Source organism: Paroedura picta, chromosome 4, assembly GCF_049243985.1.
Source record: "Paroedura picta isolate Pp20150507F chromosome 4, Ppicta_v3.0, whole genome shotgun sequence".
Taxonomy (NCBI): Eukaryota; Metazoa; Chordata; class Lepidosauria; order Squamata; family Gekkonidae; genus Paroedura; species Paroedura picta.
Genome location: NC_135372.1, coordinates 91,106,758 through 91,123,471, shown reverse-complemented (window position 1 = coordinate 91,123,471; position 16,714 = coordinate 91,106,758). Strand labels below are relative to the sequence as shown.

General features: G+C 45.1%; 2 protein-coding genes across 4 annotated transcripts in view; one reads left to right on the top strand and one right to left on the bottom strand.

The window, feature by feature from the left end:
• Window positions 1-1,606: 1,606 nt before the first annotated feature.
• CDC20 (cell division cycle 20) lies at window positions 1,607-11,200 on the top strand. The gene is made up of 11 exons (XM_077334117.1): window positions 1,607-1,838; window positions 2,443-2,674; window positions 2,917-3,059; window positions 6,300-6,396; window positions 8,123-8,251; window positions 8,924-9,120; window positions 9,563-9,657; window positions 9,815-10,046; window positions 10,139-10,264; window positions 10,611-10,728; window positions 10,943-11,200. The coding sequence occupies exons 2-11, from the start codon at window positions 2,470-2,472 to the stop codon at window positions 11,113-11,115; spliced, it is 1,515 nt and encodes a 504-aa protein (XP_077190232.1). The 5' UTR covers window positions 1,607-1,838; window positions 2,443-2,469; the 3' UTR covers window positions 11,116-11,200.
• Window positions 11,201-13,305: 2,105 nt separating this feature from the next.
• ELOVL1 (ELOVL fatty acid elongase 1) overlaps window positions 13,306-16,714 on the bottom strand; it is a 31,180-nt gene continuing 27,771 nt past the window's right edge. For all 3 annotated transcript variants that reach the window (XM_077334120.1, XM_077334121.1, XM_077334118.1), the window contains one exon: window positions 13,306-16,675. In XM_077334120.1, the coding sequence (XP_077190235.1) occupies window positions 16,430-16,675 (246 nt within the window). In that variant the 3' untranslated portion in view covers window positions 13,306-16,429. The remainder of the gene's footprint in view (window positions 16,676-16,714) is intronic.

The window sequence follows — 16,714 nt, the reverse complement described above, 5'->3', positions numbered from 1 at the left end:
ATGGAGGGGTTAAATTCCCCCCCCCCAAAAAAAAACATTAATCAGCTGTGGCATCAACAGAGCCTCATAACTGTAGGCAGGCCTGGTTCTTGGCCCAACTGTAGTGGTGCAGCCCAGAGTTGCTTCAGTCCCAGACATAGCAGCAGCAGATACCAGGAGCCACTCCAGGCATGAAGGAGCTTCCAGACAGACATGGGAGAGAGGGAAATGGGATTCCCCCTGCCTGTAAATTTTGCGCACACACACCCAATTTGTCAATATACTAATAATAACATTGACCAAATCTGAGAGACTGAAGTGGGTAATGAGCAAGATAGATGACAAAAAACCTGATCAATGTTCCAGATCTGCAGAGAACAAAACAACAAGAAACAAAAAAAAAACCCAAACAAAACTCCCAAATCTTTAAAAAAAAAAAAATTGGGGTTCCCTCCCCCCAATGTTAAACAAAGCATCTATAACTTTAGGCAACAAATAAACCTCCCAGTTTCATTCAGCCCCATGGTCTGGCCACAAGCTATGAACTGTCATTTTTTTTCAATTCCTACTCATCCCTAGTGGGGAGAGGGATATGGGGAAGTGGTGTCCTGCCACAAGTCCTTGATAGTTTCATGCCGTGCAAGTGGGCCTCGCACCACAAAACTTTGCCACAGTTTTCCTAGATAGAGTCTGTGGATGGAGGGAGGCAGTAAGCTTAAGACAGAGGACAGATAAAGGTAAAATAAAAAAAAAAATATTGGCTGTTGGGTGAGAAGTAATCTCAAAAGGGTATAATGCCATACAGTCAAAAGCTGCCATTTTCTCAATGAGAATTAGGTTGCCAGCCTCCAGGTGGGAGCAAGGTCACCCAGAATTACAACTGATCATAAGGCAGAGATCAGTTCCTCTGGAGAAAAAGGATGCTTTGGAAGGTGGATGCTAATGCATTATGGCTCTGAGTTTGTTCCCTAACCAAGCCTCACCTTCCGAGGCCCCACCCCCCAGATCGCCCGGAATTCCCCAACCTGGAGCTGGCAACCTTAAGGAGAGAAGGAAGCAGGAAAGGGGGAGAAGAGTCTATGGAGGCTTTCAGGAAAAGGAAGGCGGGAAGAGGGAGAAGTAAAGGAGGTGCCTCCCACAAGGACTATGGGGTTCCCACTTCTGATATTTATTATCCGAGAGATCCCAGCCAAACGAGAAATTATCATACTAGAACTGATAAGTAGAAACATGAGTTCTCGGATGCCCTCCGGCACACCTGGACAAAAACCCTGTCTGTGCCTTGCTTGGTTGCACTGACGTCTCCCCCTTCCCCCTGCCCTCCCCTCCGCCGTAGGGCTGCCAGCTCCAGGCGGGACATGGGGATCCCACAAAATGACAGCTCGTCTCCAGATCAGCAGGAAATTGCCGCCTGGAGGGTGGGTGGCCTGTACGGCTTTATGCCCTATTGGAACCCCGCCCTCTGCAGCCTCCGCCTCTTCCCCAGTGTCGGGCAGGCAACCCCACCCTAGCCCGCGACAGCAGCGGTTCGGGGTCTTCCTTCCGCGTTGTGTTCACGCTGGGCTGGAAGATTCGGGCGAAACTGTCGAATCGAGAGCCGCCATGAACGCCGAGCCCCTTCTCCTCACCCCAGGCCCAGCCCTCAGGGACCAGGCACGCTCCGCCCCGCCGACAGGCGGACGTCCGCTAAGCCCCGCCTCTCTACCAGAGATGAGCCAATGAGAGGAGACAGCGGATAGAGTCACTCTAACGCACAACGACCGTTACTTTCGAAATAACCAATAGAAGTGCAAGGTCGCGAATTTAAATCCTGAATGGGGAAAGCAAGCGGAAGAATTTCGTGTCCAGCGATAGAAACGGTAAGACGCTCTTCTCAGTCCTTGTTCTTTAGGGGTATCGTAGACTTTAGAGGGCCTGGGAATTGGGCTCCGTACTGCACACGACCCTAGATTATGCGCAGTGCCTTCTCTTTAAGAGTAGATAAAAATAACTACGTTTAGTTTGTCTCGGAGTAACAGTCTTTAGAAACTTGATTACGCCCTAGTAGGGCTGCTAATCCAATCTTAGTCCTACTTTTCGTAAAACCGGCACGCTAGGGATTACGTGAATTGACTGCCGGCCGAACGTTAATCGAGTCTTTCTCCGGAAAGTTAAATGTTAGAAAGGTCTAATCTTTGCTGTATTTCCATGAGCAGGGGCTTTGTTTTGGGCCCCCTACCCTCCACAATCTGTTCTTGCAGTTTGGTTTCCAAATCCAATTTTAAGTCTAGGCTTTAGTGCACCTTGAAACTAATTTGGATTTATTTTATTGTTGGATTTATCTCCCACTGCACTCAGCTGGTGCAAGTTCTCCCCCACTGGGCCTAATTACTGGGGATTCAGAAATAATTAATGACCCTGCTTTGCTGTCTTCCCTTTTTCTCATGGTTGTGTTCCTCATCTTGACACTCATCTCCTTCCCAGGCTCTACACAGGTAGCACTCCATCCTGATGGCACAGTTCCTGTTTGAGAGTGACTTGCATGGGCTGTTGAAACTGGATGCCCCTATACCTAATGCACCTCCTGCACGATGGCAGCGCAAAGCCAAGGAAGCTGTTGTGGGCAGTACAGGCCCCTCTCCAGATGGGATGCTTTCCCCCATGAAACCAGCTAACAGGCCTCATAGCACCAGCAAAACCCCCTCCAAGACACCAGGTAAGATATGGTGAGCTCGGACTTTGAGTATTGCTGCCTCCTCTTGTCTGATCTAATGTTGCTGCATTTGACACACACATACTTGTTGCTGTTCATTCTTCTGCTGCCTAAATTGTCCGTCTCTCTCAATTCCCTTTTTCATTGCCCTTGGGTCTGCAGTCAGTTATGGGAGACAATTCCTCTTCTTGCATTCAAAGAACTCATGGTTATTGTGTATCACCATGTGCATGTCTGTCCTGCAGGCAAGTCTAACTCGAAAGCACAAAACACTCCAAACAAAACTGGAGGGGATAGGTACATTCCCAATCGGAGTGCCATGCAAATGGATGTGGCCAACTTCCTTTTGACCAAAGAGGACTCCTCTGATGAGACACCTACAAAGAAGGTGAGGTTATATGTGTGGTCTTCTGATTGAGAACAAGTCCAAGCAGCAGCCATATACACAAGTTTAGAAGGCCTTCCCCAAGTGTTGTCAAGCAGGTTGTCTTAATCATAAATGGAATGCTCAAAGGCAGGTAGTTGTGCTAGTTTTCAAAGCACACCATACAGGTTTCTGTACAGGCTCTTGTGAAATATGCAGGGCTATAAGTCTATATTGATACTGTACACCAGTGTTTCCCAACTGGGGGATTGAAAGGGCATTTCCCTTGCTACCTTAGTTAGGCTTCGGAACTGGCCATTCCTGCAGCGCTATTGGGAAGTTCTGTTTTTCTGCCTAAAACAGCTTTGGGTAGGAAAGGGAGCCAGGGCTTGTGTGGGGAAGGTGGGGGGAGGAGAGAGAAAGGAGGCTGGCTCTTAATAGCCCATAGACCCTCCCCCTGCTCCCTCTCCTGTTGCATGCAAGGAACAAAGTAGGGAGCCCCACCTGGAGGCTGATATCCTGACCCTATGTGGGGTACAGTGTTACAGAGTCCACCCTCCAAAGCAGCCATTTTCTCCAGGGGAATTGATCTATGTAATCTGGAGATGAGCAGTAATTCCAGGGGTTCTCCAGGTCTCACCTGGAGGCTGGCATCCCTAGCCAAGAGCTACTACACCTGGATCCAGTGCAAGAACTGCATAAGAATGCCTTTCTTCCCAGGCTTCCCTTTGCACTGGCAGCCATTTCTGACCCCACGAAAATATATTCTCAGGTCCTAAGATTGCCAGCCTCCTGGTGTTGCCTGGGGACCTCCAAATCACACAGAGCATTTTTCCTGAAGAGAACTGCTGGTTTGCGTGGTGGGCTTTATGACAGCTGTGATGAATACTTCCTTGTTTCGCTCAGGAAAGGTTTGCTATTTAACATATTGTACGCACAAAAATGAAACTAACTTATTTAACAAGCCTTTTATTTTATTAGTGATTTATGTTATTAGTTCTGCTATGTACACTGGTGCTTTCCCATCCCAGAAATTGGTATTCCCAGGCCTCTTCCTGTCACCAGAATTGACATATTAGACTCAGCCTGCCTACATTTGACTTTCACACATTGCTAGAGATGCCAGCCTTTGGGGGAAAACTATAGGAAATCTATTTCCTATGCTTCATGAACAGAACAATACCTGCACCCTGGGCTGCCTGTTAGCTCTTCTTTGGGGAAAAAGTGTCTGAGATATTCAAGGCTGTGGCCAAAGCCTGAGCATGGGGGCTGGACCTATCTGGACAGGATAAGGTGCCCTCCTGCCAAAAGCCTAGAGCCTGGCTGCAGCTTCTTCCTCCTCACCTTCCTGCAGTGTAACCTTGCAGAAGTCAGCCCCACTCCTGACTTAGGGCCATTCCGCATGACTTTAATATAGCACTAGTCTTACATTTTGTTTTCGCCACTAAAACTATGTTCTGCATGACGTCGTGAGCAATCTGCAACACTCCTGCAACACTAGCGCCAAAATCGCTTCGTTGTAGCGATTTCCGGAGAATCGGGAAAAGTGAATTCACCCTCAGAAAATCGCTACACTCTTGCCAACAACCTGCAACACTTGCGAAAAAGATATGTGCGTTCTCAATGTAGCGGTTGCAACAAAGTCCCTCCCCCTGGCTCTCCTCTGAACTTCTGGCGAAGCAATCGCCATTTTTTCCCCCTCGGAGCGGGGAAAGCAACGAACCAGCGAGGCTTCATTCACCCAGCGAGGCTTCTCCAGCTACAGTCCCTCCACAGAAGTGCTTTAAAACACCCCTAAATCCCCAAGCACAACACAGCTCCCTGTTCGCCAGTTCCCTTTAATTTTGGCCAAAAATCGCACCCGTGTGTGTGGGGGTATTTTGATTGACGGCCAGGGGCGGGAACAAACACAGAAAAAAATCGCTTCCTTTCTAGCGTTTTCTGCGAGACCGGAAACCTGTGGGGAACGAATGAAACACTACTGGATTCCACTACAAATGAAGGTATGCGGAACGCCGAGATTCCACTATTTAAAATAGCATTTCCGCTTTGTGAAAGCAATTGGCAACATTGGTCCTTGTGTGGAATGGCCCTTGGAATATTCACCAGATCGGCTGCCAGCTAACCATGAGCATGAGAGAGGCCATCCCGTGGATAATCAAGAGGTCCATCAAAGGGGCCAGAACTCCAGAATCCCTCCCACTGTTGCCCCTCAAGCACCAAGACCATCACTGCTCCAATCATAAGAACAAAAAAGGTGCCATGTTGGATCAGCCCAATGGTCCATACAGTCCAAATCTTGAAGCCCATCAACAGCCCTTGTGCCACACAGGGAAGGCAGTGTGAATTAAAAGTCCCCAGAGTCCCTGTGCCAGAAACTAATCAATGGGAAAGTGCATCTAGAGTTCTGGCCTCTGGGTTTTGGCTGGGCCCCACCCAACAGGCTGGCATCTCCAGCAATATGTGAAAGTCAAATGTGGGTGGGTCTAATAGAGATGCCAATTCTGATAACGGAAGAGGCCTGGTAACACCACTTCTTGCAATCTGGGAGCGGTCTGTTGATGTAACATCGTGGGAGTGTCTGGGTGATGTTGCTTCTGGTGGCACATGACTTCCAGGCTGTGGCCAGCTGACATCACTTCCAGGGGTCCTCAAAGTCCTCAGAGAATATTTCAGGGGGCCCTCCATTGTAAAAAAGTTGAAAAACAGTGCCATTCACTAACCAAATACTTTAGGCAATATTCTGCAAGCAATGCATCTGAACTCTGTAATACACTGGGTTCAATGTGTGATCTGACTTATGTTAAAAGTGAGATAGTGGTTTATAAGGCCATGCACACCCTTCCAAGCAAATCTTACATCTGACAGAACTAAAGCAGTTCTGCAGGGCCTGCAAAAGGGAGCTCCTCCGCCAGGCATTTGGCTGAGGTTAGGCACAATTGACAACATCTGCAGGCCCTCTTCTCCCCCCCCCCCCCCCGAAATCCATCAAGACTCCTGGGCCTGTTTGTATTGTTTAATGTTATACTGTTACCCTGTTATTATCAGTTAATAATATTAATGTTATAGTTTATATGTATTGTTGCTTGTATAGTTCTCAGTTCTGTGTAAACCACCCTGAGCCTTTGTGGAGGGTGGTATATAATAAAAGTGAAAATAAATAAATTCTGTTCTGCTTGGCCTCAGAACAAACAGATTACAGATAAGCTCTGTGTTCTGGGGAGAAGGATGCCCATAATGTTGTTTTCCATTTTTTCTTTCAAGGAACATCAGAAGGCCTGGGCAATGAATCTGAATGGCTTTGACGTAGAAGAGGCAAAAATCTTGCGTCTGAGTGGGAAGCCCCAAAATGCCCCTGAAGGTTGTCTATTAAGACTTATCAGCATTTCATATATATAAAACGCAAGCCATTGTGGCAATGACTCACCACTTAAAGCAGTGGCCACCGGGAGCAGGCGCATGTCCTGACATGCTAACATCTTTTCTGTGTGTTTACACCTGCCCCCCCCCCCCAACATCTCTACACTCCCCTGGCTGAGCAACCTACCCACATGTGTCTCTCTGAAGTGTGATGCAACCTCAAAACAATTCCCTGGGCTGTCCCTGCTGGGATGGACAGATACCTTGGTATGAGATGGAGATCCTGGAGGATTGATGGAGCCTTAAAACAGCTTGCTCAGTGTTTTTTTTTTTTGGGGGGGGGGTTGAGGTTTGCCACACACACAAGGGGATGGGATAGGTAGAAGCTGGACTTCTTCCAGACTTCCAGCTCCCCACCAGAAGACATAAATCAGTTTCCTTGGAGGACATGGCTAATTTAGAAGGGTGAACTCTGTTGTCTTATACCCTCCTGAGGTCCTTGTCCTACCCCTAAATTGCCAGAAATTTTCCAGCCCAAATTAGCAACCCTTTTCCCAGGCAAGGCCATCATGAGCCCGCCAGTGTTATCCTTTTCACCACCTGAACCATCTTACCTGTCCAATGAGAGCAAATCACATGCCTTGCCCTGCTCCATGGATGAGCAAGCCTCTCCTAGAGAAGCTGGTTTGTTCTGAAGTTGACTGAGTGGCGTTGGGCTAGTTGTGCTTGCTCTAAGGGGGATTTCATGAGGAGAGGTAGAATCATTGTATCCTATTCTGCCAAGCAAGCAGTTCTTCAGAGTTCCTGCTGACTCCTGGCCTGTGGCTTGAATTAGGGAAGGGGGTGACTTGGTGACAGAGTTCTGTTCTGCATGCAGGAAGTCCTGGCTTAGATGACTGCAGCTAGCTCCAGGGACAGGTATTGGGAAAAACTCTTCTGTGCTGAGGTTGAAGGATTAGTACTTAATCTTCAAAAGCATATCTTGTGGGTTGTGCAAAGTATTTCTAGAGTAGATGAAGGACAGGTTTTACATGAGAAATCTCACCTTAGCCTGCCACAAGTGGAGGTTAGATCAGCAGGGGTGCCTGTTTGTACCACAGCTTTGCTGCATTTTCACAAAATTTTCCTTGGTCTTGTGTGCACCTGGGTGACAGGCAAGTAAGTTTCTCTGTCGGCAGCATGGTGCCTTATATAGAAATTAACAAGGTATTTTGCTGTTTTTTTTTAGTGATACACTGTAGTCTACTTCCTAGGACTGTCTTATTGCAGAATACCAAGAACCATCCCTGGAAGTGCTGTGTCATCTTCCCCCCCACCCTCTGAAACTATGCTTCCATGCTTTGGATTAGGTTTTCTGGTAGTAGCAACATAATCTTGTCTCTTCTTGTCAACAGCTCAGTGCACACTTGTATGGCAACATGAGTGGCTGATACAAATATCTTGCTCTAAGTTTATAACAGGTCTAGTTCAGGACAGCAGCATAGCTCCCAGCGGATTGTCTTGAGTGCATTCTCTGTTAAAGGAAGCTTGACTTGCAAACAGGTCTATGCCTGGTATCTTATTGTGGCAGATTATTTATTTTGGGTTTCTTGGTGTATTGGAGGCAGACATGCAGTTGGGACTAGTGTACTTCAACCACAATGGTAATGAATAAAAATGAGCCACTAACCTGATTGTAGTTTTTACTGCTCATAATGATGTGCTTCTCTTCTTCCAACTCAAACCAGGCTACCAGAACAATCTCAAAGTGCTTTACAGCCAGAAGAACACTCCAGGCTCAACTCGAAAGACTGGTAGATACATAGCCTCCATGTCAGATCGGATCCTGGATGCCCCGGACATCCGCAATGACTACTGTAAGCAGTCCAGGTCATTAAGGCTGTGGTCCCCAACCTTTTTATCACCGGGGACCGGTCAACGCTTGACAATTTTACTGAGGCCCGGGAGGGGTAGTCTTTTGCTGAGGGACGTCACCACTGCCGCCTGAGCCCCTGCTCCGCTTGCTTTTCTGCCCGTGGCCCTGACTTCCCACCGCCCACTGGGCAGTGCTGCTAGCACCAACTGCTGAGTGCCACGTTGAGGGGAAGCCCCAACCATGGCAGCCGCCGGAGAGCACCAAAGTGGCAGGGCAGCCCCCAAGGCAGCAACCGGGGAGAAAGACGAGGAGCCGCGGCCCGGTACCGATTGATCCACAGACCGGTCCCGGTTCCCGGACTGCGGGTTGGTGACCACTGCATTAAGGGATTCTTACTGCAGGGGACTTTCTAGCATACAGTTCTGAGCCTGTAAAGGGTGCTTGTTTTCTTTGCAGTGCTTGAAAGGTTTTTGAGTTTTGTTGTGTGGTGGCTTGTTACGTAAGGTTGAGCCAGTGTATCTGGCTACTGGGAGGTGAAGAGATATTAAATTTTTGTTGACTGGACTGGTGCTCTCATAAGGCAGGTGGAAATTAGCAGCAGTAGTGACTTTTTTGTTTTACCTACCAGCTTAGCCCAATGAACTGACCCTTGAAACTTAATTATTTTATTCAGATTTGAACCTTATTGACTGGAGCTCCCTCAACTTTCTGGCTGTGGCTCTGGATAAAGCTGTATATCTGTGGAACTACGATTCCCGAGAAATAATTCAACTAATGCAGATGGAACACCCAGATGACTACATCTCCTCTGTGTCCTGGATTAAAGAGGGAAATTACCTTGCAATTGGAACAAGTAATGCAGAGGTCCAGGTGGGAGAAAAGACCATAATCCTCCTAAGACATTGAGCTACATGTATGGGTAAACATACCTAGGAGGTGGAGGGAGCAGTATTAGCACAAATACTCTGAACAAGGAAGGAGCTTGAGTGGATAAACCTTTTATGCTAGGACTGCCAACAGGTATCTCTGTATTAATTGATAAAGCTTCTTGAACTTCCTTTCAGCATTCTGGCCATAGAGGATGTGCTTAAGCCTTGCCATAGTAGAAATATGGCCAATTTGGTACTCTTTGTAACTATCCTAGTTCTGGCTTCTCTCCTTTGCTATGGTAAGGTAAAAAAAAAAGCTTGTTGTTACCCTTTTCCCTACATTTACAATTAAACAGCTGTTGTCAACTCAGAGGATTGCTATATGGTGATTGTTACAGAACACCAGGTGATTCAGGTACTAACTCTACTTGTGGTGTTCCTAGTTGTGGGACATCCAGCAAAAGAAGCGCCTACGAAACATGATCAGCCACTCATCCCGTGTGAGCTCTCTAAGCTGGAACAATTACATCCTTTCCAGGTAAGGGAAATCCAAGGTACAGATTCTACTGGACTACTTGCTATGAAGGGGTTTAGAGGGAAGCAGGTGTCTTTACATGCTATGTGCAGTGTATATATGGAATAATTTTGGCCTGCATTGTAGGTGGAGCTTACTAATATCCTTTTCTTTTCTGCAGTGGATCACGGACAGGACACATTCATCACCATGATGTTCGTGTGGCAGAGCACCATGTGGCAACACTGGCTGCCCACACACAAGAAGTTTGTGGGCTTAAGTGGGCACCTGATGGCCGTTATATAGCTAGCGGAGGAAATGACAACCTGGTAAATATTTGGCCAAACACTCAAGGGGACAGTGGGAGGTCTTCTCCTGTGCAGACCTTCACACAACATCAAGGAGCTGTTAAGGTAAGCACAAGAACATTTGTGTAGTGATGTGTTCCGTGTTTCCAGTTCTGATTACAGTGTATCTGACAAACTGTTATGCCTCACTTCATTAGGCTGTGGCTTGGAGTCCCTGGCAGTCCAATGTGCTAGCAACAGGAGGTGGAACCAGTGACAGGCACATCAGAATCTGGAATGTATGTTCAGGCACCTGTCTAAACACTGTCGATGCACAGTCTCAGGTAAGGCAAGAAGATTAGTTGGAAAGAGGCCATTGTTTACAGGGAGCATGTGGTCTGCTTGCAAAAAGTCCTAAGAGGTCAATCCCTCTTCAGTTGAAAAAGCCAGATGGTACTTGGAGACCCCTGAGAACTGCTGCTTGTCAAGAATTGGCAATACAGACCTTGATTACCAAATGTCTGGTTTGGTTGGTGTAAAGTAGGGCATATTCATGTGACAAGAGGTTGTAAGTTCTTTAATAGCAGATACTCAAATGTCATGTATCTTGCAAAATGATAGATGTTATTGTACAGAAGTATCTCTCCGTTAATGTTGCCCTTTGCTGTAACAAAGTCTCTTGATTGATAGGTGTGTGCTATCCTTTGGTCTACAAATTACAAAGAACTTGTATCAGGCCATGGCTTTGCTCAGAACCAGCTTGTATTATGGAAATACCCAACTATGTCCAAGGTCATAGAGTTGAAAGGTAAGCTTGGCAGAAGTAATGTCTTTGCAATGTGGTTCATCTAATTTATAAGCCAGACAAGGATCGTGGCAGCTGCTTTCCTTGTGAAGGGAATATTTTTGAGTGACTGAAGGCACCAAGGGACAGATGGGGTATTGATAACTGAGGTGCAGATAGTTAAGCTGGCTTTGTGTTCTGCAAAGAATCTACTATGCACTTCTCTATACTTTCCAAGGTCACAATGCTAGAGTACTAAGCCTGACGATGAGCCCAGACGGATCTACAGTAGCATCAGCTGCAGCAGATGAGACATTGAGGCTTTGGCGCTGCTTTGAGCTGGACCCATCACGAAAAAAGGAAAAAGAAAGCAACACAAAAAGCAGCATTATCCATCAAGGCATCCGTTGAATCTCCTCTCACCCTTCTCCCACCATCTTTGCTTTATGTACAGGATTTTAAACAACTTAATAAATTTCACTCTGCTTTTCTAGAAGTGGCATTGGTGAATGAGCTACAAGGTAGCCTAAGAAAGTAATTGTTCACTTTAGTTATTGGCAAGGCCTTGGGGTATATACCTCTGTAATGAAACATCAATAAATCAAAAACTTCTGATAGAAAGCTAAGCAAAGAGGGCTGAGTCGAATGTGGTACATACCTCAAACTGGAAATGTTCTGTTAGCTGGCTAAACTAGACTTAATGTTGACTTGTTTTAACATGTAACGTTGTGTAAGATAATGGATCCAGAAAAAGCAAACAATATATTTTCAAAGAAATGCTATTGGTGTAGTCTAGGAGTCTCAGCTGATGCTGTGTGATAGTATGGCAGAATATATAGTAATGTAGTAGTACATGTGTCTCTTCTCCACTCCCTGATTTGCCAGCATTTGCTGGCAGGAGCTCATGGGAATTGTAGTCCATGGACATCTGGAGGACCACAGGTTGACTACCCCTGCTCCAATGTATCACAGGGAGGTTTCATATATTCAGCTTTTCATCAATTAAAAGTTGGAGTTCAGTAAGGAAACATCATCTGCAGGCATGTATTAAATGTGGTTCAGATCCCTTTTTCATAAAGCTATGCAGACATAGTTCTACAGAAGCTCTTGCAAAGGTGCTGAGTGATTCCCCCCCTCCCCCACCTTAGTAAGTTTGGTGAATTGTGCCTTCTAAGAACTTCATTTTAAGTGGAGTCCTTTTGTGTCTCATAAGCAGCTATTTAGAAGAAATGGTATCATTATTAAGCTCTATGGGGTTTAGGTAGATGCCCATGGGATTTACAAAATGTTCTGAAACCAGCCAATGGGTTTCTTACTGAGTCTATGAGGGCTTACTCTGGGGCAGATGCCTTGGGATTAGTGTAGCTTGTATCTACACGAAATGCGCGGCACTAGCCTGGAATTTCAACATAGTTGCAGAATTCCACCACTTTAATTATCATTTCATACAACAGTCAGCTACTTAATCCTTGTTCAGGGATTTCTGTTTCATCATTGAGCTAGTTCCATTTGGAAAATTTTTAAGCTTATTCCACCAGCTGAATATGGCTTCTTGGTCAGTCCGACATTAGAACCTAGACTGCAAAATGTGGTTTAATGTTTACTAGAATAACCTTAGATACTGTGATAGTTAATATTGGACTGGGAGTGCTAGTGTTTAAGCTCTACTGTCCTCTCCTACTTGGCAGGAGATGAAGAAAACACGTACTATCCTGGTCCCTTCGGCAGAATGGTGGGTCAAAAGTATGCTAAGACAATGCTGTATCCCACATCTCTGCTCTATTGTTTCAACATGTGAACTCACAGCAGTAATGCTTTCAAAATTCCATACTGTTTATTCTTGGACATCTCAAAAGCTTTATTCAAATGACCGAATGCAACAATCATTAAGACTTCTGTAGATTCCTCCTGACTGGTCATGAGAGGTCTTTTGTGCTACCTTTGTGATTAACTGGTCATTTAGCCTTTGGACAACCTTATTTACATTGGGGAATTAGTCACCTCTGCCTACAGCATGAAAGGAAGTACATTTTTTTTTACATTAAAGTCTGTTGATTCATTCAACTGTAACATTAATACTAGGACTTCAGGGCACAGTAAGCATAGCTGAGATTAGCCATAATCCACCCTCTGTGGCTACAGCAGAATCCAGGTAAATTTTATTTTTTGAAAGTTCCCACATATGCAATTAAAATATCACAGAATATTAAATACTAAAGTTCTGTAGCACTGTATTGTGGGATATGTTTTGTGCTTATGAGCTAGTTGATTTTGCTGTTAGCTAAGTTTAACAACCCCCCCAAAGGGGGTAACTGACAAACAGCTAAGGATTGTTGTTTTAACTGCAACTACATGGGGAACTTCAATTAATGCTAATAAAGGGATAAACAAGAGAAGTGACAATGTAACATATCCAATTTAAGACATGCCATTAAGCTGATACTCCTTTTAGCAACAAAGGTACCTGATGATCCATAAAAATAATGAACAGGGTCCAGGGTCCAAGATGGAAAAAGGATTTCTTGGTAACAGTACAAGCTGAGCTGTAAAATTAGCTAAAGCGACAGACTATTAAAATGCACTGGTAGAACTTAACCAATGCTGCTTTTATGGGAGAGCCATTTTTATTTATCATTTGACACATCTGCTCAAAATAGGTTACTTATAAATGAAAAGTGGAGATGCAAGCAACAACACAAGTAGAAAATCAACCACAACTGCAACAGTTACAAATAGCAGTAAAGTACGGGGGTACAAGGCTAATTCTGTATAAGATCATCATATATAACCATGATGCTTTTTCCCTGACCATGGATTTCATGAAAACTTGTTTTCTTGTGGTACAACAAAATAGTGATATGACAGGATTCCTAAGTAGTATCTAAAAATAGGTGCTAAGGGTGATGGAGATTAAAGCCAATCCAATCCTTTGCATGTAAACTAAATTTGTACTAAAAATGCAAACATTTTAAGAAATAAAACTTTGATAATAAACTGGACTACTATTGTACTTCTAGCACATACACGTGCATGTCTTCCTGCTCATTCTTCAAAAAAATCCTTGGGTGATAAACTGAAAATGGCATGCAGTTTTCTGTGAAATGGGCTTGTAAATAAATTGGTCACCTGATAATCATCAGTAGAGGATCTTTGCCAAACTGGAAGACAGTTGTTGTGACAACCCAGATTAAGACACTTGACTGTTAGCAAGCTATAGCTGCAGGCTTTTTGTCAAAGTGTCCTATATAATATTGGCTACACGGAAGTTAATGAAACAGTATAGTTACTGTTATGTGGAACTTGCACTCCATTCAGAGAAAAATTTCCAACCTCCAAAAAGATGATGCTGACATAGGGATTCTTGGCCTGTGGTTTCTAAGTCTGAACTAGGGAGAGGGTCTTCAAGTGTATAGTGTGCCTGTACTGGAATTTAATAAATTATAACCTCAAGAGGCAGCCATCAGCAGTTCTTAATAGGCATTCACAAAGTATCAGGCAACAGAACTATAAGTATACAGCTATTGCAAATGTAGCATATAGAATGTATGATAGTACCATACAGGGATAGTTGGGACAAAACTTACAAGACCAAGATCTATGATCTTGCTCTCCCTTGTGCCTTCACATAATAATGCATTCGTGATTGCTGACTTCATGGGTTGCTCTTGTGTTCGTATATGCAACCTATGGCTTGCACCCTTCAGAGCAGGATTGGAACTCATGTTTTGAGGTTGGTTTGTAATCCTGGTTCTACCATAATTTAGCCCTTCACAGAGACAACAGGAGAGGGGAAGATAATTTGCTTTGTATTGCTATCAAATTAAGCAACATGAGAATATCCCAAATACAGTTTGAGAAAAGCCTAATAAGGCAGGAATGATAGGATGAATTTTGTTGAAAGATGTTAACAGATTAGCTACTATTCAAATATGGTGATAGTGTCACATTTGTCAATCCCTAAGGTATAATGCCTGGCACCTGCAAGTGTTGCCAAATACTGCAGATGGAACAGATACTTTCCCAGTAATGTACATATAAACTGGATTATAAACTGAGTCCACTTCTACCTCGCTACTAAAAGTAGACTTGTATCCCAGTATAAATCTGGAGATGTACACTGTAGAATTCTACAGTACCCCAAATCATTAAACAAAGCAGAATATACTGGGAGTCATATTCAGCACAGGATACAACACTTCAGTTGTTTTCTGTTCTGGCAGCAGATTCAGAATTTGCTGTGTGTACTAATACTGTTCAAAAAGGCCTGTGATAAAACAATGTCCCACGTACACAGCTTTTCCATTTTTGGGGTAGCCCCATTTATCATGCCTATTGCCTACATCAGCCTTTGATGTATGAGTGGTACCAAAATAGGGCTTCCTCAGGCTTAGCAGGATATTGCCAGCCATTGGTTCTTGGGCAAGAACACAAGCCAGTGCAAGACAGGAAACAGCTGGCCTGAAAATGTTGCCATATAAGGAGTGAAAAAAGTACACACTGCTTCCTGGACTGTTGGGGAAGAAAGGCAGGAACCCAGGAAAAGTGCAGGACAGAACCTGTGAATAAGGCTGGGGGCAAAGAATGCAGTCAAAGGCAGAAGGAGAGGGAAAAGACAGGCAATAGTGCCAAGAACATAATGGTCATGGGCAATGAATACTGGAGAACTTTCACTGCAAGAACACATCCAGATCACAGCTACAGTGGTTCAGGGGATTTCGATCCAAGTTTGCAGCTCCTCATACCCACTCCTAAAACCAAGGGCAATACAAGTGACAGATTCTAAATTAATGCCATCTGCTCAACTGTGCCCCATTGGGAAGGCTTATTCTGCTTCTCACCAAGGCATATGCCCTTGAAATCAAGAACAAGAACCACTGCTCTTTCTGTCCTTTTATTTCTGTGAATACAAGTGAGCAGCTCAGACAGGAGGAAGGGATCTCCCTCTGATGAGTTACTCCCCAAGGCTTACAAACACAGGGAGCCTCTGCTCCTCTGGAGCAGATCCAATTAAAACAACAAAAAAGGCACACAGCAACAGCATGCAGGCAGGACGAAAGAGTCCTATTTCTTTTCCCTGGGCTTCAGTGCAGCAAAAACTGTGGTCATCAACCCATGGGGAGCATTATTGCTAAAGTCCAGGGATCAGAGCAACCAAAAGCTGGAAATGTTATATGCAGGAATGAACACTGAGGCCAGCTTAGGCAGCAGGAATGGAACCCCTGGCCTGTAGCACCCCACCTGCATACAGAGCAGGAACAGATATCTCTGAAGAGTCAAACCCAGAGCAACATGACTTCTCACATTCAAGTAGGAATGGCAGGGAACCAATGTGGAGAAGAGGATGTAATGAAAGGGGTTCAACACAAAAGCTGGGAAGGCAAAAGAACAAATTCCCACTTGGACACAAGGAATACCTAGAACTAAATGGAAAGATGTGCCCCAACTGGCAGTTACAGAAAGGGACAGGACTCTGCTTTGGTCCAGCTCTGGAGGCAGCCTAACTCAGGGCAGGCACAGGCACTTTGGACGCCATGGGCTGGATCCAGCACCGGCAGCCTCTCTTCCTTGGGACAATGGAAGGCCAGGCAACAAGGGGTACTGGGGAGTTGGGAAGGTGGCTTGGAACTGCAAAAATAACAGTTTGTAGGCACTTGATCTGGCTAAAAGGCCCAAATATGGGGCCGGTTGGTTTGAGTCACCTTGGTCCTACCCCCTTTAATGGGCTTTAGTTGGCTTTGGTTTTCCCATTAGCGATGACACCGTTCTCATGGAAACCGTTGTGCTGAGACTGCTTCATGGCCTTGGGTAGACGCTTGCCTTTGATGTATGACTGGTACCAGAAGTTGGAGAAGAGAATGAAGAAGATGATGCCGTAAATCCAGATGAGGTGGATGAAGATGGGGAACTGGTAGGCACAATTGGGCATAAAGTAGTACTGGGTGATGTGGATAGAGACGAGTACAAACTGCAGCTGGGAGCAGAGGCAAGCATAAAGTTACTGGAAGGGAAG